The sequence below is a fragment of the Gavialis gangeticus genome, unplaced genomic scaffold, assembly GCF_001723915.1.
Source record: "Gavialis gangeticus isolate Ggan-Ray unplaced genomic scaffold, GavGan_comp1, whole genome shotgun sequence".
In the NCBI taxonomy this organism is placed as follows: domain Eukaryota; kingdom Metazoa; phylum Chordata; order Crocodylia; family Gavialidae; genus Gavialis; species Gavialis gangeticus.
In genome coordinates, this window is record NW_017729030.1 from 50,957,182 (window position 1) to 50,982,003 (window position 24,822).

General features: G+C 40.7%; 1 protein-coding gene across 1 annotated transcript in view; it reads left to right on the forward strand.

Annotated features, from left to right (window-relative positions):
- Window positions 1-24,822, forward strand: part of DCLK2 (doublecortin like kinase 2) — a gene marked incomplete at its 5' end in the record, with an annotated part of 189,996 nt that overhangs the window by 114,426 nt on the left and 50,748 nt on the right. Inside the window, 4 exons of the mRNA XM_019521843.1 lie at window positions 5,602-5,704; window positions 9,382-9,486; window positions 11,732-11,782; window positions 16,721-16,815. Of these exons, the coding sequence (XP_019377388.1) occupies window positions 5,602-5,704; window positions 9,382-9,486; window positions 11,732-11,782; window positions 16,721-16,815 (354 nt within the window). The remainder of the gene's footprint in view (window positions 1-5,601; window positions 5,705-9,381; window positions 9,487-11,731; window positions 11,783-16,720; window positions 16,816-24,822) is intronic.

Consider the following 24,822-nt stretch of genomic DNA (forward strand, 5'->3'; position numbering starts at 1 on the left):
TTGGCTAACATTGTATTTTCTGTAACCTAGTTGCGTTCTCCTCCTCACCCCTATCCCTCTAATGTTAGTCCCTCGCTCGGGCGATTTGTATTTCCCTACTGGCTCTGTCATCTTTTTGGATTCACAATCCTAAACATCTACTAAAAAAATTCAATCTGACTTAGCTGATTTTGGTTAAGCCAGTGTATGGAATTTCTGTCCCAGATCACTTCCTAGTTCATGTTAACTTATGGTCCACAAGCATCCCAGGATGCTTTTCAGCCCTGTGCTATGCTGTCTGCTCCAGTGGAGCAGGGACTGCCGTGTCCCTCTGCTCCTTAGTCTGCTTCCTGCCTGCATCCATCAGCCCATAGGAACGGGCTGGGGGAAAGGTCAGGGGATCAAACCCAGCATGCGAGGGAAGAGAGAGCCCCTGTGCTGGAGGCTTTTCTGCCCTTGGCAGCCCTCCCCCTTCCCAGCTGCTAATCGCTTCAGTGGCTACCATAGGAGGGAGGGAGAAAGCCTTCCTGGCCAGATGCCTGTCCAGGTAGCCCAGCATGGGGGTATTGGGGACCCCCTGTCTTGGGGGGCTTCCCCCCCACCCCAGCCCAGGGTCCCCCCAGCCCGAGGCAACCCCAAGGGACTGAGGGGAATTCTTCCCCTTCCCAACCCCAGAGCTGCTTGCCTTTGCCGCTGCAAATCTCAGGCGGCCTCAGGGAGTAAAGGGAAATTCTTCTGCTCCTTCACAGCTGGTTTTGTCTCAGCTGCTGTGAGTCTGTGGCAAAACTAGTGCAGGGGAGTGGAAGAACTGAGTTCTGCTTCCTGGGGCTGCAGGACCCTGGGCTGAGGTGAGGGAAAGCACCCCAGGCAGGGGCTCCCGCATACCCCCATGCTGGGCTGCAGAGGCAGGCACCTGGCTGACAGGACTTCTTCTTTCTCCCCCCGTGGCAGCTACTGAAGCAATCAACAGCTGGGAAGGGGAGGAATTCCCCTCAGCTTCCCAGGGCTGCCTGGGCTAGTGATCCCAGGCAGAGAGAAACCTTCAGAGGGGGCAGCTCTCCCAAGGTGGGCCAGCACTCAGACAGGGGGCTCCTGAACCTCCTGTGGGGGGGACAGCAGTAGATTGAGGACACTTGGCTGGGCTGGCAGTGGCCAGCAGGCTGGGAGACATGTTTTAGCACCCCCTGCCTACTGGCCAGTCAGTGAAAGCCTCCCCTGCCGCCTTTCCCAGCTGAAAACTGAACATGAGTTCAGTTGGTTATTGGTTCAACTTACGCAGCTTAGAGGAGGCTGCCTAGACTGAATCGATTCTGCCTCTGACTTTTGCCTGTCTGTACGTAGCCCTTCAAATAAGACCTTCTTAAGGAACCAAAAATGTCTGATTGTTTTTGAAAAAGCTTTTCCCTGGATGAGATTTATAATGTGTTAGAATTAGTGAAAGAGCTATTACTTAGGGGAATTTCTTTTTACAGATTTGCCAACACATTGTGTAATATTGTAATGTGTTTATGTGCAACTCCATTGATGCCATTGTCATTGCATTGAATGACAGCACACCAACTGATCCATTACAAAGTTATTTATTTTAAATATACCATTCCACTTAGATTTGTATAACAAGCATCAGGTCACCAGAGCTAAATTAAGTTCCCAGAAATGGTTAATAAATAATCTACCCAATATTACTTGCCACAAACCAGATGCACAGACCAAATTTCAGTGCTTAAATAACTGGAATTGCTAGTGTGCTTTTCTTAGTGGACTGTCTACAAACATGTTTTATGCAAAAAACTCCTTTGCATAGCAGATGCACAAGTTATTCAGTGCTTAGGAAACTGGGAAAAAACTGCTATGGTTTTAAAGAAAAAAATTCTAAGGGGATAAATCTCACAAACTAATTGACATATGGGTGTGGTTATGATGCTACTTTTCATTTTGGAAAGGTGATTTGATGGGATCTGCATAGTTTTAGTGCAGAAGATTCTGGACCTCTCTCAGAACTAAGTGCAAAATATTTCTTATTCTTCAGTAACTTGTCTCACATCTCATGTACTAAGTTGGTTATCATCTTAGATGCCTTCATCCTTTTTTATTTATCTATTTAAATGCACCTACTCATTTGTGGTTCATTCTTACAGATAATGTACATGAAAAGACTTTATTTTAGTATTACCGTTGGGGGCTGCCTGGACATCATGGTGAGAAGGACCATATAAGTACCTAGGTACTCAGTTAGCTCCTAGTTTCAGGATGCACATTTTAACGTATTATTTGGATTGAATAAATTTATAACAGGTTGTCGTTTTTTGCTGAATCTACTGTTTGTACCTTTCTTTAATTCATAAATTTTATAAATATTCTAGGGTTAGTCCAGACCCTTTGGGGAAAACGTTCGTTATTTTAAATATGCCTTCCAGCCATATTTTAATAGATAGTTAAAGGTTTGTATATTAAAATTGTGCTGCTGTTAAACTATAATAATCACCTGTGTAGCTGAATAATTATTTTGCATAGTTGCAATAATCAGTCCATGTTCCCAACTGTAAACTTGAATGAGTTCCTATAAATATATAGATATTGTATATGTAATTTATATACAGTGTGTGTAAATGTATGCACACACAGTAAAAATCTTGTATTGCTTTATCCATCTTCATAGCGCACAGATGATGGGGACCATAAAGAGGTTGGTAGACATGTAATGTATAAATGGCTGAGAGTCCAATGCAGATCCTCAGCCTGAGATATCTAAACAAGCACAGAACACTGAAGTCTTCCCATTGGCTTCTTCAGTATTGCCAACTCTCATGCCAACTATTAAAAAGAGTAAAAAAAAACTAGAGGGAAAATCTTAATAGACTAACTCTTGAATTTTCAGAATCCTCTAGTTTCCAGCTGTTACTGTTGCCTCTTCATTTAAACTAGAAACAGCAATTTTAAGTAGAGCTCAAATTGTCTCTAGTCAATGACACTAGGTTTTGTTGTTAGCATGCCGATATGTCAAAGATAAATGGATTTTCTTGACTGGTGGAGGGACTCTGAGCTTCACAATATAATCGAACAAATGTTCTATCCCTCATGTTTCAGTGTAGTGAAAATCTTTTACTGTAAATGGAGCCTGCTTTTATCAGTGAGTTAGCTGCCATGACAACTGCATTGCTTGTGAAAGCCTTGTTTGAATGATCTTGCAGGGAGCAGGGAGTCATTGAAATTCTGAGTATCTTTCAACTGCAGGCAGAAGCAAACATTCCTTGTGTATCAGCCAATATTTACTATTATCACGGTTGGTAGCAGATGCCAGTTTTATTGTTCATTATTAAACCAGAGGAAAGAAGACCATTCCCTGGTAATGGAAGCTTTTGACCTTTTTATTACCAAAACAAAGTTATTTGGTCTTCGCAAATAGTTATACCTATCTTAGCTTCCATGTAGTTCTCACTATCCACTCTTCATTGTCTATAATGGTAAAGAGGGTTTTTCATTCTAAGTGTGATATGCAGCACATTAAAAACTTTAATCAATTTAAACTTCAGACCTTTGCTTTCTTTTTTTTCCTGTAAATGCAAATGAATGTTGTACGGGATTTCATTTTGTGTTGCTTTTTAAAGAAGGGTCTGTTCTTTGGAAAAGCCAGCTCTGGCATTTGATTGTTTGAAGAGGTCCTAGTTTCTGCCTTTGTGATGCTATAGCTTTTTTCTCTGGTGATAGGTTGTAGTGTACAGTACAAGATCCTGTGTAAGGATCAAGGAAAAGATGTGCTGTGACTGGCATGGCAAAAATTTTAAGCAGTGCCTGCAGTCACCCCTCTCTTCCCTGCTCCCCACACTTTCCCCAGACTGGGGTCATTCTGGTCTGAGGAAGGCATAGGAAGCACCTGCTGGTTTTGGGGTTACTCCAGTCTGGGGAAGACACAGGAACACTTCCCTGCACTCAGCTTCTCCTAGTCTCTTGAAGGAGGTAAGGTAGGGCAAGCATACAAGCATTTGTTCCTGTGAGAGAGAGTCTCTCTCCCACAGGAGAGATATTCCTCACTGAAACAAAGACAGTTTTTCTCTCAGAATCAGCCTGTTTCCTGCAAGAGAAGTGGCATAAATGCCTGTACACTCCTGGTTTCTAACAGGAGACCAGTATTTTTCCCATTAGAAATCTAGTGCCTCTCAATATACAGTTGAGCTTTGCTCACAAGGAATGTAACGGTTAAATTCCTGTTTATTTCACAAGGAGCAAATGTAGATCAATATCTAATGGCTGCATCTGAAAATCCCTCCTTAAATTCTTACTTGGTTATTAGATATCATTGTTGATATTTAACTCTAGGATCTAGGATATGCATTGAAAGGTACTGTGGGCACTGTTTAGAGCATCGGTGGCAAAATTGTCTGTGCACACAAGACTATTTTGGGATCGTGTTCTTGAATAGAGCTGCTTCCCTTAACACAGGAGTTGGTAACCTACAGCTTGCAGGCCAGATCCTGCCCATGGTGGTGGGAAGGATCAGGCACAGACAGCATTAGGGACAACAGAGGAGATGCCTCTAGGGTCCTTTTGCTTGCTGTATGCTGTTCATCCTGGCATGTACCTATGCTGTGCTCCACCTCTTCCCTGTGCAGCCACTGTTGATGCCCAGCCTACCTCCTCTCTGCGCTTGCCACCAAATTTGCCCACCAGCATGGCTGTTGGCCAAGCCATGACTGCACCACTTGGTATGACAATAAGCAGAGGCTGCAGGGAAGGGTGCCAGAGAAAGCAGGGAGTACTGGGTCAGCAGCAAGGGATTGGCCCATGGTGGCCATTGTAAAGACAAGTAAAGGTTGCCACCTCCTGCCCTAACAGATAATGGTCCTGACCCTTCTCCTACTGAAGCTGTCCCGTTGATTTATAGAATGCAGATGAGACTAGTCCTCATCCGCAAGCCTTTCTTGTTCTTTTAAACCTGTTTCTTCATGCCTGCCTCTCAATCGCCAGACTCCCCTCATTGGGGCATGGAAAGGAAAAGGGCACAGTCTGGTTATATGTTGCCTCCAAATCTCTAGGATGCAAGGTTCTGATAACATATTATTTCAAGGTTTAAGTACAAAGTTTCACCCTATGCAAGATATTTATTAATGCTTGCTATTGCACTTATACTAATTAATACTAATACTAACGAAGTGCTAGAAGTTTTTAATAAAGGGGAAATGTTTGATTTGTACTAACAATTATTCAAGGAGAAACAAACTTAAAGACATTGGTTTAGATTGAAAAAGTACGTTCATTTTTCTAGGAGGCTTTTCACAAGCTATTTAAACATAAATATGTCAAATCTGAGACTTCAGTAATGGTTTATAGTTGTTACTGTCAAAGCCATCATCATTTACATTGAATTATATACAATGATACATATACTGAATATCAGAGAAGACTGCCATTAAAGTTTTCTAAGGACTATTTGCAGTTGTTGACAATCAGCAGCTTCTGTCATGGTAAAATAACCGTAGGACAACCAATGCTGGAGTGGACTAGAGAACTGTGAGAAGGAAGCACAAGTCTGCTCAGTTGTGTCGACTAAATATAACACAACTTATACATTTATATTTGGCATACTGTTTTACTTATTTTTCTTTTTCTTTTTTAATCTTTGAGGTTACCTGCTTGCAAGATTTCTTTGGAGATGATGATGTTTTCATTGCATGTGGACCTGAGAAATACCGCTACGCACAAGATGATTTTGTACTGGATCATAGTGGTAAGATGGTACATCTTAAATTAATTAAAATGTCACCCTTCACACATTTTCTTTTTTCCCTTCATGAATCAAAAGTGAAATGTTTCTAAAGAAACTTATATTACATATTTTTATTCCAGTTGAAATGTTTTCTTAATAAGAAATAATTTTCTGAACAATAATTTAGTTCCAGTCTGTGTCAGTGAGAATTTATATAGTTGGTTGGTTTTTCTTGGGTAAAAGACTCTTCACATAAAGCATATGATAGACGACAGTGAATGTTGAAAAGCCTTCCTTTAATGCACTCCCTGAGCCTCATTCAAAGCCCACTGAAACCATTTGCACTAACTTCAGTGTGCTGTAACTCAGTCTCCATGTTCCTGCTGTGTTGAATTTTTTCCCAGATCACATATGCAGCTGACATTTTCAGAGCTACAGGAATTGTTCCATACATTCCAAGCATTCTGATCCTTTCTGTTAAACATACAGTGCATATTCAGTTTACATCAGGAGAAAGCATTTTTTTAAACTGAGAAAATGAATTTTCTGTGCACTTAGTTTCTTTTATTAAAAGCTTTTTGGTTTGTGGCTTTTAGCAATGTATTTAGGTGCTAGGTAGTTGTTATCCTCAAAGAGAAAAAGTCTCTAAACAGGAGCTCTAGAATTTTTCCAGGCATTATTCAAATTAAAATCTGAAATCAGCATATTTCAAGATGCTGTAGCTTGCTCACCAGCATATTTCAATACATTATGTTTAATATTAGAATCCTTGTAAGTAAGAAGTAGAGGAATAACATTACCAGATGCCGTATTAGGGAAGCTTATTTTCTACTACTACCAAATTCCTTTAGCTCTCAGGGATGTATCTGGTAGCCGTGATGGTCTGAGACAAAAAAAAAATGCAAAAATCTAGAACTCTTGATTCAGAAATGATACCTTTTATTAGACCGTCTAGGAAATTGCAAAAAAAGATCAAGAGTTCTAGATTTTTGCATTCCTTTAGCTCTCAAGTACATTTTTTAAAATGGAGTTGAGTTTCACAGCTCCTGCTCTGTGCCAGGAACTGTGCTGCCAGTTACTCCACATGAGTCATAGGCCAGAGCAGTACCTGACGCAGGTCAGCAAGGGACACAGGAACGTAGCACCTGTTGTCCCATAACTGGCAGGTGGCCTGATGTGGGACTACGGGTGTCATGTGTGTGTTGCCCAATAAATCTGCTTCAGTTGGGCAACGTCTGTTTCTACCCACAGTAAGCGTCCTGTGTAACAAGGCCCTAAGAGTAAAATATATGAGACAGTGCACCTGATGTATATTAGACTGGTTGAGTTAAAGCTTTTTTATCCTCCCTTGGGCCTGGGAGGAGAGCAAATATGTTAGCTAATACTCCACAAATCCTACTCTGGACAAGGCCATGCTTTTACTTTCTGCCCCAGTTGAACCATCTACATACCTCACAGACAGGCTAACTGAGCTTAGCCCCTTTCTTAGAAACTGCAGTAGTTCTAGATTCCTGTTTTCATTTCTCCTTCTGCTGTTCCCTTTTCTGAGATCCTCCCCACAGGTTCCTGTAGGAATCTCACTGAAAGAAAAGAACAGCTTGATGCCAGAAATAGAACTTGATTTGACTGGTGAAGGTGGGAGCTTCATTCCCCCTTAACCATTGGCATTGGCAACTGGCTAGGTGCTGGAGACATTATTAAGGACAGCGAAGTCTGAGAATAGACCCAAAAGTTAGAGCTTGGGTGATCTAATACAAAAACAAAGGGACTATAGCCATGGCAATTGATGGGAAGGAGATAAAAACCCTAGTAGGCCTTGCCCACTTGCTTGGAACTGGTGCAGATACAGCAGAAGGAGCAGTGAAATTGCTCTGCAAAGAGATGAATACTAGCTGAGTTAAGGAAAATAATTATTTAGGTGGGGAACAAAATAGCATGATGGAGGGAGGAGGGGACAAAGAGAACTGAGAAGGGAAAGGAAGCCTGAATTGTTTTAATGAGAGGGTGGAATACTTTGGGACTGATCTAAGTATCTGTATGCTTCACAGGGATTTGAATCAGTTTGCATCTTTTCATATAAATTGATCTATTCAATGCATGTTAAATTTCTTTGTTGATAGGTTGGGTTAAAATTATAGTTAATGAATAAATGGATGATAGAAAATAGTGGCAGAGGGAGATGGATTTACTGAGAGAGAGTGAAAATTTTGGAATTTGTGGGCATCTCCACATGAGACGCTACTGTACAGTGATCAGTGCACGTTTATTTAGTCCTTGATTGTAATCAAGGACCAAATAAATGTGCAGTAACTGGAGTTATTGTGCAGAAGCACCTTTTTTAGTGACACTACTGCGCAGTAGCTTAATACTGTGTAGTAGCATATTAGCAACGTTTATGCTGTGATGCTACCACACAGTATTATTCAGCTACTGCGTAGTTAGCGTCTCATGTAGGTATGTCCAGTGATTATTAAAGGAATGAACATGTCAATATGCATATGACTATTGATTTCTTCTGTTAGCTTCTCTTTTTATTTAATGTTGCATGGTATATAGGTGGGACATCTAGATCTGGCCTTTGGTGCCTGCAGGCATTATTCACTTTCTCTGAAAATTGTTAGAGGTAGCACTACATTTTTGGCAAAAATAAGTAGACTGATATAGAATATGGGTAGAATGAAATGGTCTTATACAGGTGGAAAGAACAGGTTTCAGTGAGACAGGCTCAGGACCCCCGCAAGCAGGGCATGTTCAGGCAGGTGGATAGGATGGAGTTGTGGGCATGTAGGGAGCAGCATCTGGGAGTGGGACAGGCAGGGAGGGCCAGGACTGGGATCACAAGGCAGTGACAACATAGGGTCAGGCCTGGGGTAGAGCTGCAATCTGCTGTCTGCATGCCCCTGCCCGTGGAACCACCACTTGTCACAGAGACATACAGGGAGCGGATCATGGCTCTGCCCCATGTCCTGGCCCACACCATCACTGCCCCACCCACCTGTCCCACTCCCTGGCCACCTACAGCCCCATCCCCTCTGCCTGTCCAAGAGTGCCCTGCCCACGCAGTTCCCAGGCTGGTCTCTGTGAAGACGCCGCCTGCCCACTCTGTTTGGTGCCCCCAGCAGTGGATGCAGGGGAAGACAGGCCCAGGGCCAGATAGGATCAATTACCACCCCCATCCCCCTGGCCAGGTCAGCACCCACTCTGAACCTTGCCTGCAGCAGCTCATTGATACTCCTTAAGTGGCCCTCCAGCACAAATAATTGCCAACCTCTGCTATAGGATAAAGTCTTCTGCATTGCTGTTATATAAAGATATAAAGCTGTCACAACAAAGTGCAAATATCAGAAGTAGCCAGCATCGCTCCACCCACTTCACTGGCTCATCTATGCCTAAATACAAATTTTCACTATTGCATGAATTGTTGTAAGACATGGCAAAATATTGCAAAATATTGCAATCCAGAATATTTCAGCATTTGGCCTCTTTAAAATAAAGTTTACATAGTTTGTGGGTTAAAATTTTTTTGGATTTTGTTTTGGGTTTTTTTTAATATAAATTATTGCTGTTTAACTTGGCAGAAATGTTTCGGAAATATCAAGGTTTGTTTCCTGGGCAATAAACAGCAGTTCTAGATGATTTGGTTTGGAAGTTAATCTGTACACAGAAGTATTTTCTAAACTCCATCTGTTTACTTGCAGAATGCCGTGTTATGAAATCACCTTATTCTCGTTCACCTGGTACAGCTAGGCATTCTGGATCCAAAAGCCCTGGACCTTCACGTCGAAGCAAGTCGCCTGCTTCAGGTATACCTATTAGAAAGACCAAAAACAGATTAAACTTACAATTTTGTTGTATGAATGGAAAAGATTGGGAGTTTTGTGTGAAGTGTAAATGCCACACTTAACTTCATAAAGAAGTATATGAATCAGTTTACACAGGAAATGCTGGGGCTTACACTAATTTGTAGCAGGAAATGGGTTTTTTCTGCATCCTGCAAACAAAAACTTTTTTTTTTTTTGTTACAGGCTAAACTTTTTAATTTGTGAACGTTACCCCAGGTTATACTAATCTAGGAGTTTATTTTCAGCATGGGGTTTGATTTCCTGAACATTCTTTTCAACTGTTGTGTGATCATATGATTAAATCTAATTCATTTCACTAAAATATACACATGGAATTTAAAATTTGCTTCCCAAAGGTGAACCATATAGTCAAAATATTGCATTTTGTCTCTTGGAAGTCATTTTTAGAAACCCCTCTCATTTCTTTTGGGAACTGAGGACCATCAAAAGATAGACTTTTTCCCCCCGTCTGGTCCTTCCTATAATTTCACAATAATGTCCGAATTGTTTCTTCACCTGATGCTAGCATTACTGAATAACACATGTTCCAAGTATTGGTTATCTTGATTGAAAATACAAATGAGCACAGTGGGAAAAGTTTTGCTTTTAGTTTTTAGTTCACATGTAAAACCTCTATATAGTAAAACTTAGTTGGATTTTTTTAAGAGTTGCAAAAGTAACACTGATATTGAACCCCTGAATACATTACACACACACACACACACTCTCTCTCTCTCTCTCTGAAACCTGTTTTAGACAATCCGTAAAACCCAGAAACCTGCTCAAGCCAGAAAATGTCTACTGTCCCACCATGCTTTAGAGGGAATTCTGTGTATTTAGTCTGTATAAGGTAGAAAGGGAAAGGAAATTTGGGGCTCATTTGCAGAATCATTCTGTATACCACTCTCAAGCACATTATGCCAACCCTCTTAGCAGCAGGACATTGACTGCTGTTGTCCCCCTGCTTTACTTGTGGCAGGTTAGAGTGTTATGCCTTGTAGTTGTGTCAGAGTTGACGGTGTAGCTTTACTAATTTTAGACAGAGGATTTTCTTAGAATGGTTTGGATATGGATGATCTGACATTTGGCAGTGGGTTGAACTAGATGACCTCCACAGGTCCCTTCCACTCCTCTTTTTCTTAGGATACCATATAATGGAAAGTAATTGCCTAGTGTGTGTGCATGCACAGTGTAAGTAGGAAACAAAGGAGCTGTGTTGGGATGCTGGAAAAGAAAGAATTCATGGAGCAGAGGGGCTGGTAGAGAGCACAGAGCAGACAGAGCCAGCAGAGTGTAGGGGGCCTGAGAAGTTCCTCTTTAAGATAGAAACTATTTAAGCCAGAACTCTTCCCAGTCTCATGCAATTCCATCGTAGGTTTCACTGTACATTTATAGTATCATGTTCTGGTTCTGGCTAGAGATGCAGCTCCTGTGTGCATATTCAAAACCAGAATATTAACTTCTGTACTTATTTTCAAATTAGTGTTTATTACTTTTCTGGGCTAATGCTTATGAAAGTCTTTAAAAGTAGGATATTCATCTTCTTGAATAAGGGTTAAATACTTAGCTAAAAGGCTTCAAAGAACAATTATAATTGCCACAGGAAATATAAGGGGTGAATTTTACAAGTGATGTACACCTCATACAATCCTATAAACTGTAGGTGGATTGCATGGATTGTAAATCAGCAATGAAGTTGCCCAAAAGTTTTAAACAGCAGGGGTCATACTGCCATTTTATTATTATTTATACAGTATTGTGAATGTAAGTACCGTTCTCCCTACACTCCTACACACACAAAGTAACGTTCTCCCTACACTCCTACACACACAAATAATTGCTGGTGCAAGAAATTTATTCCCACATGTTCTTTTATATGAAAAGAAAGAATAAAACTGTGATAAAGAACCTAAGTGACTGAGGTCCTGAAAGCTGAAAAATAAAGTTTCAGAGCCTGAATTTTATTGAAAGTGTCTTACTGAGAAGTTGGCTCTGAAATCGGTTTTGAAATTGCAATTTAAGTTGCTAGAGCAATCTGAAAATTTTACCCATGGTGTCTAGTATATAGGCTTGTATTTACTTAGTATTTTTTCTGTTTAGTCTTTATCTATCTTTATTTACCCTTCTTCCTTTCACGTACATTCAGACCTGTTAAATAACTTCTCTCCTTAATGTCTTTCTCCTTTTGTATCATGATTGAGTACAGTAAAGAGGGGTGGCCACTACTCCACAGCTTATTCTACAGCAAAATCCCCAGGTGAGCCATTATTATTATGGCTTTATATCACTAGTGTGTTTCCTGCCTTTTCATTTACCCTTCTTTCCATTTTCATGAATGTATTGTGGCTTTTAACATGCATCACGTGCTCTGCAAAACAAAGGTGTATTGCATCTATTTTATCATAGTAAATCTTTTGATTGAGGCAGAAAGCCTAAGTGATTTTTATAATTGTCAGTCATCTGTAGATGGTACCATCAAATTGTATCTTAATGAATCTAATTTTTGCTGCAAATACAGGAGTGGCTTTGGGAGGAACAAATTTATATCAGCATGATAATGAGAAATTTCAGCCAGTAAACAAGACAAGTTTACCTGAAGCTTAGTAGCGAGAAGTGCTGCAAATTTTGTACCAGAATTCTAATTTACCCAAGGATAAATTAGGCCCTGTATGTTTTGAAATTTATATGTGAGCCAAAATTAAACAAATAAAATCTTTCTTGGATCTCCAAAATAGTAAGCCCTAGACCCAGAGCCAACAAGTTCCAGTGTACCTAGAAGGGTATTTATGTGGAGAAAGGAACAAATGATCCTGATAGCATCGTAAGAAAAACTCACTCTCCTGGAAAACTATATGGATTTTTAATTTACAAATGGCTTGTGGTTTGTGGCCATGCTGGAAAAATAAGTTTAAAAACAAGACTGACTCAATTTTTAAACTATCTCATATGTTAGTGGAGAATAGGACCTTCCCCGGTGGATGGGCAAACTGGGGTTACTGCCCCAGGCCCTGAGCTTTGGGGGACTCCACGGAGTTGGGCCGGCTTCATGTCTGGTCACTTACCACCCCTCCCCACTGCCGCCCTGCACAAGCTGATTTGCCCCGGGCCCTGCACTTTGCTATGGTCAACTCTGGCGGAGAATAATATTATTAAGCATTTAAAAAACAGGGAGAGGGAGATTATTCTATCTGTGTTCTTCAGTGGCTAGAATACACTTGATACTGCCACATGTAAAGAAAACCCAGGTTCTGTTCCAATGATTTTACAGTTTAAGATTAGATTAGAAGCTTTGAAAAGATTATTTTTAATGAGAATGGGAAAAGAATGTACTGTAGTTTGAAGTGATAGCTGATTTTCCTTGTAAAATCTTTGAAGCTTCTAGGGCAAGATGTCTGCTCTGGAAGTTAAGGCTGAGCCTCTCCCAGGTTTGTGCCCTCTGAGATCTTTCCTTGCAATATTTACAACTGATCTTCTCTATAGGTCAAAAAACGGTTGAACTGTGTTTATCGGACAGCTTTTTGTTCTAAAGGACAATACCATGTGCCCTCTTATCAAATCTGGGTAGCTTAGTAAGGGATAAGAGTATTGGGAGGTCAGCAAACTATTATGGGATGTCCTGTCCCATAGAGATACAATAGGAAACGATCAACCACTGCCCAGTCACTTGCATGGATCTGGCTAATGGTCTTTGTTCTTACCTAAAATTTGAAGCTTATTTTTATGAACAATTTAAAAGACAGCCGTATCCCATTTTAGGAAAAAGTGGGCTCAGTATTAAGTGTTTCTAACAGGATTTGCCATGTGGCATGAGAATAGCTTAGAATCATGGTACTAACTGGCTAATAATCTTGGTAAAAATTACAGTATTGATAGGACTTACCCCAAAATACTAAGTCCTGCATAGGATTTATATGCATAGTATAAGCTGTATAAAATGAATCTTGAAACCATAAAAAGGACTATTTCTGCTCTTGTACCTCTGCATAGCCCATTTCAGGCAGATTTCTCTAGAGAAGTTTCTCTTTGTTCACACACACTTTTTCTTTTACAGCTAGAATTTAATTTTTGTTATGGTTTTCCCAAAAATAGAAAACGAATTAACGCTTAAAAAGCCCTTTTCACCCAGGCATTTAATCATTTTATTTTACAGACACAGTGGCTGATATGGAGACAATTAAGAGTTAAAGAATCTCAAGAACTTCCAGTACAATTTATGCTCCAAAATCCTTAAGAAGCTTTGAGTATCTTCCCGAAAGTGACTTACCCAAAATTGTATAAATCTTAGTCTTGCTGTCATTAAAGCCAAGACGAAAATTTGTATTAAGTGGAATAGGTTTAGGCTATCAGTGGGCCACAGCAGAGTGAGAAGCAGGAACTCAAAATTCAGTCTTGAATTTTAATTTCTTGGATAATGTTGGATTCCTATCCTTATCATCAGATATCTTGGAAGAGACATTTGTTGAGGAAAAGAGGGGTCTATGGAGGCTGATGAATAATTACAATAACCATTGAGATGACAGCTGTTCCAGCATTACAAAATAAAATAAAGAGCATATGTAGGAAGACTCATCAGTTCCCAGGGAATGTCAGTTCTGTATGTTGGCAAGTACTTGCACAGTAAAAACAATAGTGTTTATTAAAGGAGTAGCACATGGCCCCTTATATTCTTTACACATCCGAAAAGGTGTTGATGGGAACCCGTGTTTCCATGGGAACTAAATGTCTAGTTGGCAGTCTTTTAGTTGCCTTAAAGGAAATGTAGCTCCTCTCTGAAAAAAATTGATGCTTATTTTTTGTCCAGCTCTTTTTCCCAGGCAAGCAAGGTTTGGATTAAAAAAAAACAATAGAGTGCATCATGTAATAGGGAGTCCTTTGCTAAACCCAGTGAATAATATTTTTAAGTCTGTTTTCAAAGAATACAGGGCCTGATCTAGCTGCCATCCAAGCCAATGAAAATACAGTGGGTTTAACTGGGTGAATTCTAGAAAGGAAAGAGAAAATACTTTTTTCTACTTTAATTGCGCTATTTTATTATTGATGCTCAAAGTAATTCCTTAGAAGTTCATCAATGAAATGCTAAGCTTTTATAATATTTTGCTACTATAATTTATAGTGTAATTTTTACTTTCATAAGGGTTCCATGAGGACCAATTGCCTAATATTTCTGTTTTAGTATAAAATGAAAATAAACTATATTTGCATTATATTCCATATACTATATAGGTATTAAGTACAGAAAGCTATAAAGTGATATGTTGACTTTGCAAATGGAAAAAATGAGATCAAATATGTGGTTGGCAATTTATATTGTCTGTCTCAAGGTTTTGTCACACGGTATAAACCTGCAGCCTTTGTGCACCAAAAATTCTCACTGAGTGCATCTATGTGTTCATTAATGCACTGTAGTTACTGCGCATTCAGTTTAGTACTTGTATAACCAAGTACTAAATCTATGCGCAGTAAATGTCACTACTGCATGGCTTTTTAGTGATTCTAACTACTCAGTGGCCTAATACTATTGTGCAGTGGTGTATTAGCATGGTTTTTTCCCTGCACTCTACTGCGTAGTAGAATTAGGCTACCATGCAGTTAGCATCTTGGGTAGATGCACCCACTGGCAATGAATAGACTTGAAGATCCAGAATAGTAACGCTGGGTGCATCTACACATTCTCTCATGGGCGACTGATGCCTCCTGAGTTGGGGGGGGTAAGGGGGGGGGCACTTGCCCCCCCAGTGGCCAGTCAGCGACTGCAGCCGATTGCACTGACCACATGCCAACCCAGAAGCAGCTGCCTGGAAGTGCCAGTGGCATGCCTAGAAGGGCCAGCGGCACTTCTCCTGGTGTCCCCCCTTGCTGGTGCTCTCAGGGGGGGCACCAGTGCTCCCGCCTCTCCCCGCTGCCTGCCACCTAAGCAGGGGATGCTGCTGAGGGGGTACAGCAGCGCTCTCAGGGGGTACATGTGCACCCCCTGTGCATCACCATTGCATGGCCTTTACTACAGAGTAGAATAATTAGCTGCACAGTAGAGCATCACTGTCTACACATGTATTAGGGTGCAGTAAACTAATTAACTCTGCCATAAGATAGTACAGGCAGTCCTTGGACTTACAACACAATTGGTTCCTGAAAACCGCGTCTGAAATTGAAACGTTGTAACTTGGAACCAATTTTCTCAGAAGAAACAATCTTATAAATGGGGGATTGGTTCCTGAGCCAAGGCCCAATACCCAATTTTCACTAAAAATACCCCAGAATTTTGTACTCAGTCAATTATAGATGAGTAATATAGCTACATTAATGTATTTATATTGTAAAAAGCAATCATATTGATTTGGAAGGACTTCTTTGAGGGACTTTGCTGGACTTTGTGAAGGGCTCTTGGTTGGACTTTTTGAAGGGCTCTTGGCTGGAGTCTTCTCAGGAGTCTTGGCTGCAGGTTTTTCTGGAGTCTTGTCTCATTTCTTAAAGAACGTATCCAGGGAAGTTTGGACAGATGTTCTCCAAGGAGATGTGACGCAGTGAACTTGTTTGCTGGCATGGCGTCGCATTGGATCAAGCGTTGTAAAGTTGAAACTGACATCATAAAGTTGAAACATGGTGTCAATTTATAAACATTGTAAGTGCAAAATGTTGCAACTCAAAACGTTGTAAGTCAAGGACTGCCTGTACTACACAGCCCAACCAGCTGGGGGCCAGACTCCTACCTGGTGCCTAGCCACATGGCTCTACAAGTTCAGTACCTTTGTGCCCCAGCAGTCCTTCTGCTGCCCAATGCTGCCACCTGGAGCCCAGGGCTGACCCTCCTCCCTCCCCTCTCCCCGTACCCCTACCAGCCTAAGCCTACTTTGCCCCAGCTCAAATTGCTGCTGTCCCGGGTGCACATGTAGACACTGTGGCTAGGAGTACTTTACTCAGGCTCAAACTGCTCTAGAGTTTATTGCTTTGCATTAATTGCATGTGTAGATGTACCTGCTGTGTTTGTGTAGGCACCCTGTGCCGGTTTCCAGCTCTTGGGTGTTCTGGGGGACCAAAGGATGCACTATTATTGGGCTCTACACCTGATATTTGTTTGTACTGGGCCTGTTTGATCTGTATGTGGAGACCTAAATAATACCTTATCACAGGGACACATAGTCTTATAACTGTTTTTTTTCCTAATAATCTTTTCTTTCCCCCTTGTTGTTCTGATCAGTCAATGGAACGCCAAGTAGCCAACTATCCACTCCAAAATCTACCAAGTCCTCCAGCTCTTCACCAACTAGCCCAGGCAGCTTTCGTGGACTCAAGGTATGTACTGGAAATCTTGATCTTTGCAATTCACTATAAGCTTGCTTACTCATTGAAAGAAATTATAGGATTGTACTTGACCATAAAAAGTAAAACTATGCACTTACCCTGAAAAAAATGAAAACTCTTTCTGTTCCATGAGCAAACCTTGCTTGTATGTTTATTCATGTAAATTGGATAGGTGGAGATAAGAAGTGAGATTCTGTGCTGTCTCTAAAAACGAGGACTTTTAGTGGCTTTTACTTTCCTTTTTATGCCCTCCCAGTCTTGCACTTTCACTTGAACAGATGAAGCTTCTGGGGTAATTTATCCTTAAGATCTATATTGCTGTGTCTTCCACCAGCTGACTTACGGGATACAGCCCTGCCCACAATATCCTCTGCAGCACTGAATGGTGCTGTTCCCCTCTGACATACACATGTGTTATTAATGCACCCCTATTACTCCCTACAGGAGTAACTTTCTATATGGATGTGTTCTTCAGTTTCACAAAGAGGGAATCCTCACCTTTCTGCACCCAGGAAAATCACTCAATTCTGGGCCTTTTACCTTGGAGTTAAGGGACTGGGGAAGGGTTGAGGAGCTTACTGCTAGACAGTTGATATTGCCTCTTAGACAAGAATTTTCTAGTGAATACATCAGTGCCTACATCCAAAGGCACTGGAGGATATGCTCCTTGAGGAGTCTATTGGATAATAGCTTCCATTGATGAACACAATGGTGTGAAGAGGTGGCATAATTCTGTAGAAAGCAACAGTGTCACTTTGACACCAGCTGAAGGACAGATTGTGGTTAGAATGGTATTCGTTTGGGGTGAGGTGAGGTGAGGCTTATTGGTTTCTTTTTCAGAAGTTAGCGACCTATGGCCTGCAGGTGGGATCTGGTCAGTGGAACTGTTGGATCCAGCCCACAGACATGGGGTTTTGGCAGCATTTGGCAGCAGGGGGCTTTGGTGCTCTCTCCGTGCAGCCGTTGAGACAAGCAGCGGCAGCTGCTTGGTCCTAGGGCCTGCCCGTCTCTGATATTGGGTGGGTCATTCTGGCCTGTAGCTGGAAAAGTTTGCCTATCCCGTATATATTTTGACTGGAATATGCTCTGGTTTTTGTCAGGCTTCTGTGGTGAGTCTGCCAGAAAGAAATTTTATTGTCTTGATAAATGCCATTATGTTTTTTGAATTGTTTGGCTTGAGTAGTGCAATGTATTACTTCTGCTTTGAGACCATGATCCTGAGCTACACCAGGTTCTTGTGCCTTTTGCCATATATGGACTTAGATTGATATGGACTTCACTGGATACTTTTGTCGTTCATGTGTAAGAACAATAGCAGTTGGCTCTGAAAATCTCTGGTGTTGTATACTGCAACACCAGCTTTGTTTAAACTAAGGCTGTCCATTCAGTTTGGTCTGCACCTACACTTAAGAGAATTTTTTGCCTTACTATAGTGAAATTACAAATGCAGAGTTATAGGTAATTACTGCTCCAGTTTTTCTACACTACTTGCTTTTAGTAGATTATTATTAAGTACTATCAAGATGGAGATAATAGCTGACAGCAACAAGCTAACATTAAGGGCTATTTTTAAAGGAGAGGGAAAAGTCCTTCCTCCCTTTTACTGTCAGTTTCAGCCAATTAGATTCCACAGTAATTTTCCATTTTTTAAAACTGTAATTGATACTTGAAATTAATGGATTTTCATGTCATGCTAGGCTTGTACCAACTGCCAGCAAAAATAAATCATTCATCCCTAAAACTGTACAGTACTTATCAAAGTAGTAGCCACTTCCCACTTTATCCCATGAGTATGCACCTGTTCAGAAGTAGATCCCAGCTATATGCGATTACCAGAGGCATCGGTAAGGTTAGCTAATAAATCTTCAGGTTGGTGCCAAAAAGGAGTTAATGAATTCTGTCATGACATTGTTCCTGGGATATATTCCCAACAATCATGTCTGTTTTCTGGGAAATAGTCCAGCAAGCACATATGAGGTTCAAAGACATAAACATACAAATAATAAGAGTACTATTATGGCATGGTTATAACTGAATCCTCTCAGATGTTTTTAAGAGAATGTTAATATTTTTGTGGTTTTAGATTTGACAAGTCTAAAACAAAAAACAGAAGAAAAGGAGAGAGAGAGAAAAATTCAGTTTGGGGTTTTATAATCCTTGTCATGTCCCACTGGTGATGTCTCTTGGTGATGTCTCTTGCTGCTAGAGCTGTTGCAGACCACCCTTACACACATAAGCTGGCTTCCTGCACTCTGCACTTGTAAAAAGGAACAATAGTCTGGCAGGTGACAGTGATCGTAGCCTTGAGAAAGTGTAAATATAGAAAATGTAGCAGGATATTTTTCACAAAAAAGGCACAAGATATGATCCAGGTTTAGGAAAGTTAAAGTGTAGGCTGCTCTTTTTCTAGTACATATGTACATTTACTTTTTAAAAATAACATTAAAAATTAGGAAGATGTTAAAAGAAATTTCTTATCTTTTATATCTGCATATGATCAACATGTCATATGGTAGCGGTTTCTTCTGTAATTCAAGTCATTGCATTTTCACTTTTCCTTTAACTTTTTTTTCTGTGGCTTAAAAAGAAGCAGCCAAAATGTTCAGTTTAATCCCCACAAATGCTGTGTAACTGATTACTCCCCTTCCTTAAGGGTAGTTCATATTCTATGCAGAAAAATGTCTTGTTAATTCTTTGATAAAAAGGTTAACAGGTCTGGTAGTGCTGTTTGGTGCTGCATGATCATTGTAGCCAGTTATTGCAATGTCTCTTTGTCTGAAAAAGAGAAATCAGGGTTGATTTTCAACTTATTGAAATGAGCTTGCAGTAAGAGCAGCTGCACACACAATTCCCTTGTTATACCAGTATTGTCTTGACCTAAAGAGTGAGGCACCTGGCAAATGACAGCGGATTTTACTAGAGATAGAAGCTGGATAATAAATTCAAAAGATTGGGGTAGTACTTGAATGGTAATTCTAGTCATCAGAGCAGTAGAATAGGAAAATATACTGACTGCAATAGCTATTTTACTTTCTTAATCACAGATCCTTAGCTTTACGTCATATTCTCTGCCAGCTACTTTTCCTACAAAGTAAAGAGAATGCGTGTTCTCTTCCCAAGGTTTTCCCAGCCTTCTCAGCATTGTTTATTCAGTAGCAATAATGTTTTCAGGGCCAGAAAGTCAATTACAGGGAGAGACTTATAATGAATGGCTTATCTTTTAATAGAGGGTATTTTTTGATAAACTCTTTCAGTCCAACATGGATTGTTGGACAGTACTTTAACTTGCATGATTAAGATCCCAATCCTGTAAAATTTGTATTTTAGCCTATGTGGTGATATTGCAGTCACTAGAAATTTAACCAAAGTAAAGACTGCAGAATCAGGCCATATTACAAATAAATGGCTATATTTGTTACATGATGGAAAGGAGGTTAATATTATTTGCTGCTTTGTGAAGATGGGTTAGTGCAGGGCTGTCATACACACTGAGGGTTCCAGGATGGTTCTGTACCCCACAGCTCCTAGGAAAATGGACTTGTGGGGCAAGCAACAGTGGCAGTTGGTGGCTGTAGCAGGCTGGTGGTTGCAGTAGTAGTGGTGATGGGCAAGCAGCCGCAAGGCAAACCAAAACCAGCCAAGAATATGATATTAGTACAGTTAAGTGTGCAAACACTTACACAATTCACAAGTTAAACCCAGATATTTCAAATATGAATCCACAGTTATCAAAAACATTCTGACCTATTCTGGTGTTTGAGTTATTTGCTACAGAAGAATGGCTCTATTATTTTTCTGTAGTTAAAAAATGAGTGAAAACTAAGAGCTCCCACTTTCCGAAGAGTGTCTTGACTCTAAAAAGGAGCAACTTGATCTGACAAGGGGTGCCTTGAGTCCAGAGATGGTCAAGAATCTCTTCATTAGAGGTTTATTTCTTGAGGGCCTGAAAAAGCTTTGTTTCAGGCTGTGAATGTAGATGTGAAATATAATAGCACTAAATGGAAGACTGCTGAGTAATGTGTGAGGTATATCATTTTTACATTATAACAGAGGGCGAGATTTGCTGATCCATGACACAATGTGGCAATCAAACAAATCATGATGGTGTCTTGGATGATGCAGGAAAACTTAACATGTACAACAGTGCTTTTTCTGTTCTCTAGAAAGATTAGTTGAAGAATACAGCCTTTCTAGCTGGCTTTATATGCATCTTCAGTGACCCAGATCTCTAAAGCTCTTAAAGTACATATTTACTCTTAGTTCTAGTATATCTATGGAGTTTACATCCTAAAAATGTAACACCCTATTTGAAAACAGGGTCTGAAGTTACTGAAAGAATACATTTGTTGCCTCATACTTAATAAAATATTTTTAAACCTGGTCTCTAACTTCCTGGTGCTCTTTTGAATGTACTGATTGTGAAAAGCAGCCAAGATTTAGAGAGGGTTTTTTTTCATTTTTTGTTTTAAGAGGATAGAATGGAAGCCTCTCAAACTAGTTAGTTCAGCCAAAATTTTTCAGTTTCTTTTTTTATTCAAAATATTTTCCGAGTCCACGCTATTCAAATCACAGTAGTAGCACAGGTTAGGAAATATATTTAGTCAGCATACTTGTTTTCCCCTGCATTGTATGTGATTCCTCATAAAGTTTAGCCTGACTTTGCAAATTTCTGTAAGTAAAGACACTTCAGCTTTGAGGGACCCTGATTATGCAACTAAGCGTAACTGGGTTTTAATTTTTGTTTATGTTACATTTTAATTTATTAACCAAAAGATTAAGATAAAATATATTAAGGCCCTGATCCATCAACTCACTTAAGCCACTTGGAAGTCCTTTTGATTTCAAGGGACTACTAATGATTTTAAAATTAAGCATGTGTGTTTAGTGATTTGCTGGATCAAGCAAGCCACTCTTCTTCAAGATTTTAACTTCCCATCTATTCATATTAGCAAAAGAAAGTTTAGAAGTAGAATTTTTATGCAGTTGCTTACCCCCTACTAAAGTAGAAAGAGTGAAGCATCTAAGCGGAATCCTTTACTTCCTGCCTTCAGATAGCATTTAAACACCTTCACTTCACATATAACAGATAGAAAGAGTTAACCTGTTTGTGTTTGGAAGAAATCATAAGCATGCCCATTAGTATGAAGTCCATCAATATCTGTGATAAATGGTATAAGAATTCTGCATATGAATTACTCTAAGGACCCCTCTACACATGCAGGCAAAGGCGTGATGGGATCTAATGCACCATCCACACTGTCGCACCTCCTGCCATGCCACACATACGTGGCAGGGTGTGTGATTGTGCGGCTCACGCATTAGAACCCTTTACCCCTTATTGCCGGTGCAGGGGGAGCCCAGGATTGAGGTTCCCTTGCATCAGCGAGAAGCAAACTCCTGCAGCTGGTAGCTCTCTCAGCTGACAGAGCTCTGGCTGCAGAGGTGTGCCATGTGCTCCCGTGGCTGGGAGTCCCATCAGCTGACCCGGGCTCCCAGCTGCAGGGGTCTCCCAGGGTTCCTCATGGCAGGGAGACCACAGCTGACATGGTATCCCAGCTGTAGGAGTGCACGCAGCTCCCCTGTGGCTGGGAACCCCATCAGTTGATGGGGCTGCCAGCCCCTAGGCTGGGAGCCAGCATGAGCTGGCAGCTCCCAGGCTTGAGTGTGCACATGGGACCCCCCAGCTGGGAGCTCCAATTAGCTGATGGGACTCCCAGTCATAAGGGCCCATGGCTACATGTTCAATTAATGGCATGATAGGAAACAGCTATTTTATATATTTTGTGAAATAATGTTGTCTTTTTCCTCTTTTTATCATGCCATTAATTGACTGAACGTGTGACCCGGTGACCACTTAAGGTGTGATTAACTGGTTAATCACACCTTAAGTATAACATGTAGATAGGGCCTAAATCTCTCTAGAAGAATGAGGTCAGTGTGGTTCTTCAGCAATTGTAATGCACCAGGCAATTACTTGATCATATTGAGGGAAATGTTTATACACTGAGTACTTGTTGTATGGTGTACCTACCAAGCGTGGTACTTCTGGATCCCATTTATATCAGATTTACCCCATGAAAACATCAATGAAAGATTTTAATCAAACAGAAGACAAGACAATAAATTACTGCAGTCCTTTACTCCAGTTTGGAGTCCGGTGATACAAACTGAAATGAACATGGAAAAATAAACGAATGTGTCATAGACCGTGAAGGCCTATTGTAAGTCAGTGCTGGCTCAGAGCCTGTGATCTGCTTGCATTCCCTGGTGTTGTGCAGAGCCTTGTTTCAGCAGATACTGAGCTTAAGGCAGAGATGCATTTTAATTCTTTGTATTGAGAAGTACTGTAGTGTAACCCAAGATGTGAACCAGGCAGAAGCCCCAGGGAACAGGGAGGAGTGTCCTGTGAAGGAGTAAGACAGTGCTATTACACGTCTGTGTTTCATAATGCCAGTCTTCAAAGTGTCTTGCAAAACTATGTGAAACAGCACTCTGCTACAGAAATGGTGTTTGCTGTGTTTTACTGCCTTTAATTCACTACATAAAGGTTTTTATTTTCCTTGTTAAAGTAAAACTGCATTGCTTTTATGCTGTTGAATGGTGTGAAGAAAGAACTCTCCTTAACCAGTCATGAAGGTAAAAATTAACTTGAGTACCAGTACATTAGAATATAAGTGCCGTACTGGATCAGACCATGGTCTATCTAGCCCAGTCCATCCCGTCTTTGAGGGCCGTGCCACACATTCAAATTAAAGCTGGATCAAAACCAGCTATAGAGTTGTTACATGCTTTCAAGCACTAACTCTGTAGCTGGTTGGCTTTTTTATGGCCAGCTAATCATTTTTATGGTGCTATATTTACTTTGTACCTGTGACTGGTTTCAAAATTGTTTTCTCTGTCACTATTATTTTTATACATTAATATACAGATATTAAAACTTTCATTGTACTGTTTAGAGGCACAGCAGCTTAAGACCCTTTTAGGTGCTTTTTTCTTCAATAGTAATCTATTAAGGTGAAGAGTGCTCTATATAAACTGAAGTTTAGTACCTGCAGACTGCTAGGACCAGATTCTCCTTTTAGGCACAGAAGCTAGTAATAACAAAGTAAGTTTCCACTCAAAACTGTGAACAGTTTTCTGCATCAGTTTATAGTGAGCCTCAAATTCAGGTCTCTGTGCATTTCTTTCCCATGTGTTTCAGTACTAATTTAAATAGATCAAGCATCAGAGTGACAGTGGGGAGGTTCAGTAAGTAAAACTACTAACTGAGGTGGTATTGTGGAATATTAAATGAGACTCTGAACCTACAGGGGCCAATGCACAGCTTGAGTAATAGTTCATTTTTATTGGTGGGTTTGAATCTGTGGCTTTGAGGTGACAAGTTTGTGTATTACATTACTTATCCTTTGAGCAATCTAATCTCTTGTGATTAGGAGGGAATACACATGCTCTGACTCCCTTGTGACCATATCTCACTTTATGCACCTGGAGAGAATTTCACTCACTTGTAATAGTCCCAGTAAAATCAGTGGAACCACTTATGTTAATAGGGACCTCAGAGTTGGATCAATATGAATGCATTAATGTAAAGTAATAATCTGGAACTTTGAGGAGAAAAATTTTGAAAATGAAAGGGAAGGGAATAGAACTAGTTTTTAGGGTTGCACTGATATGATAGAGATTTTTGGGCCAATACTGATGGCCAATTTTAAACGAGCCATATCAGCCAATCCAATCCGATTCTGATATGCGGCCCCACAGCATGAAGAACAGCTTGGTCCAGCTAGTAAATCTGTTGTGGGGGCTGGCATGGAAGGAGGGAAGGCGTGTGCAGGGGGGGCAGATCAAGGCCTTCACAGTGAGGGAGGGAGTGGGAGTGGGGCTGGTGCTGCCCAGCTGAGGTGGGGTGGGGCACAGGATGAAGCCTCAGCTCATCTGGGAGATATGGGGTGGGTGGCTCCTGCCGCTGCACACACCCGAGGGCACGAGGAGAGTGTC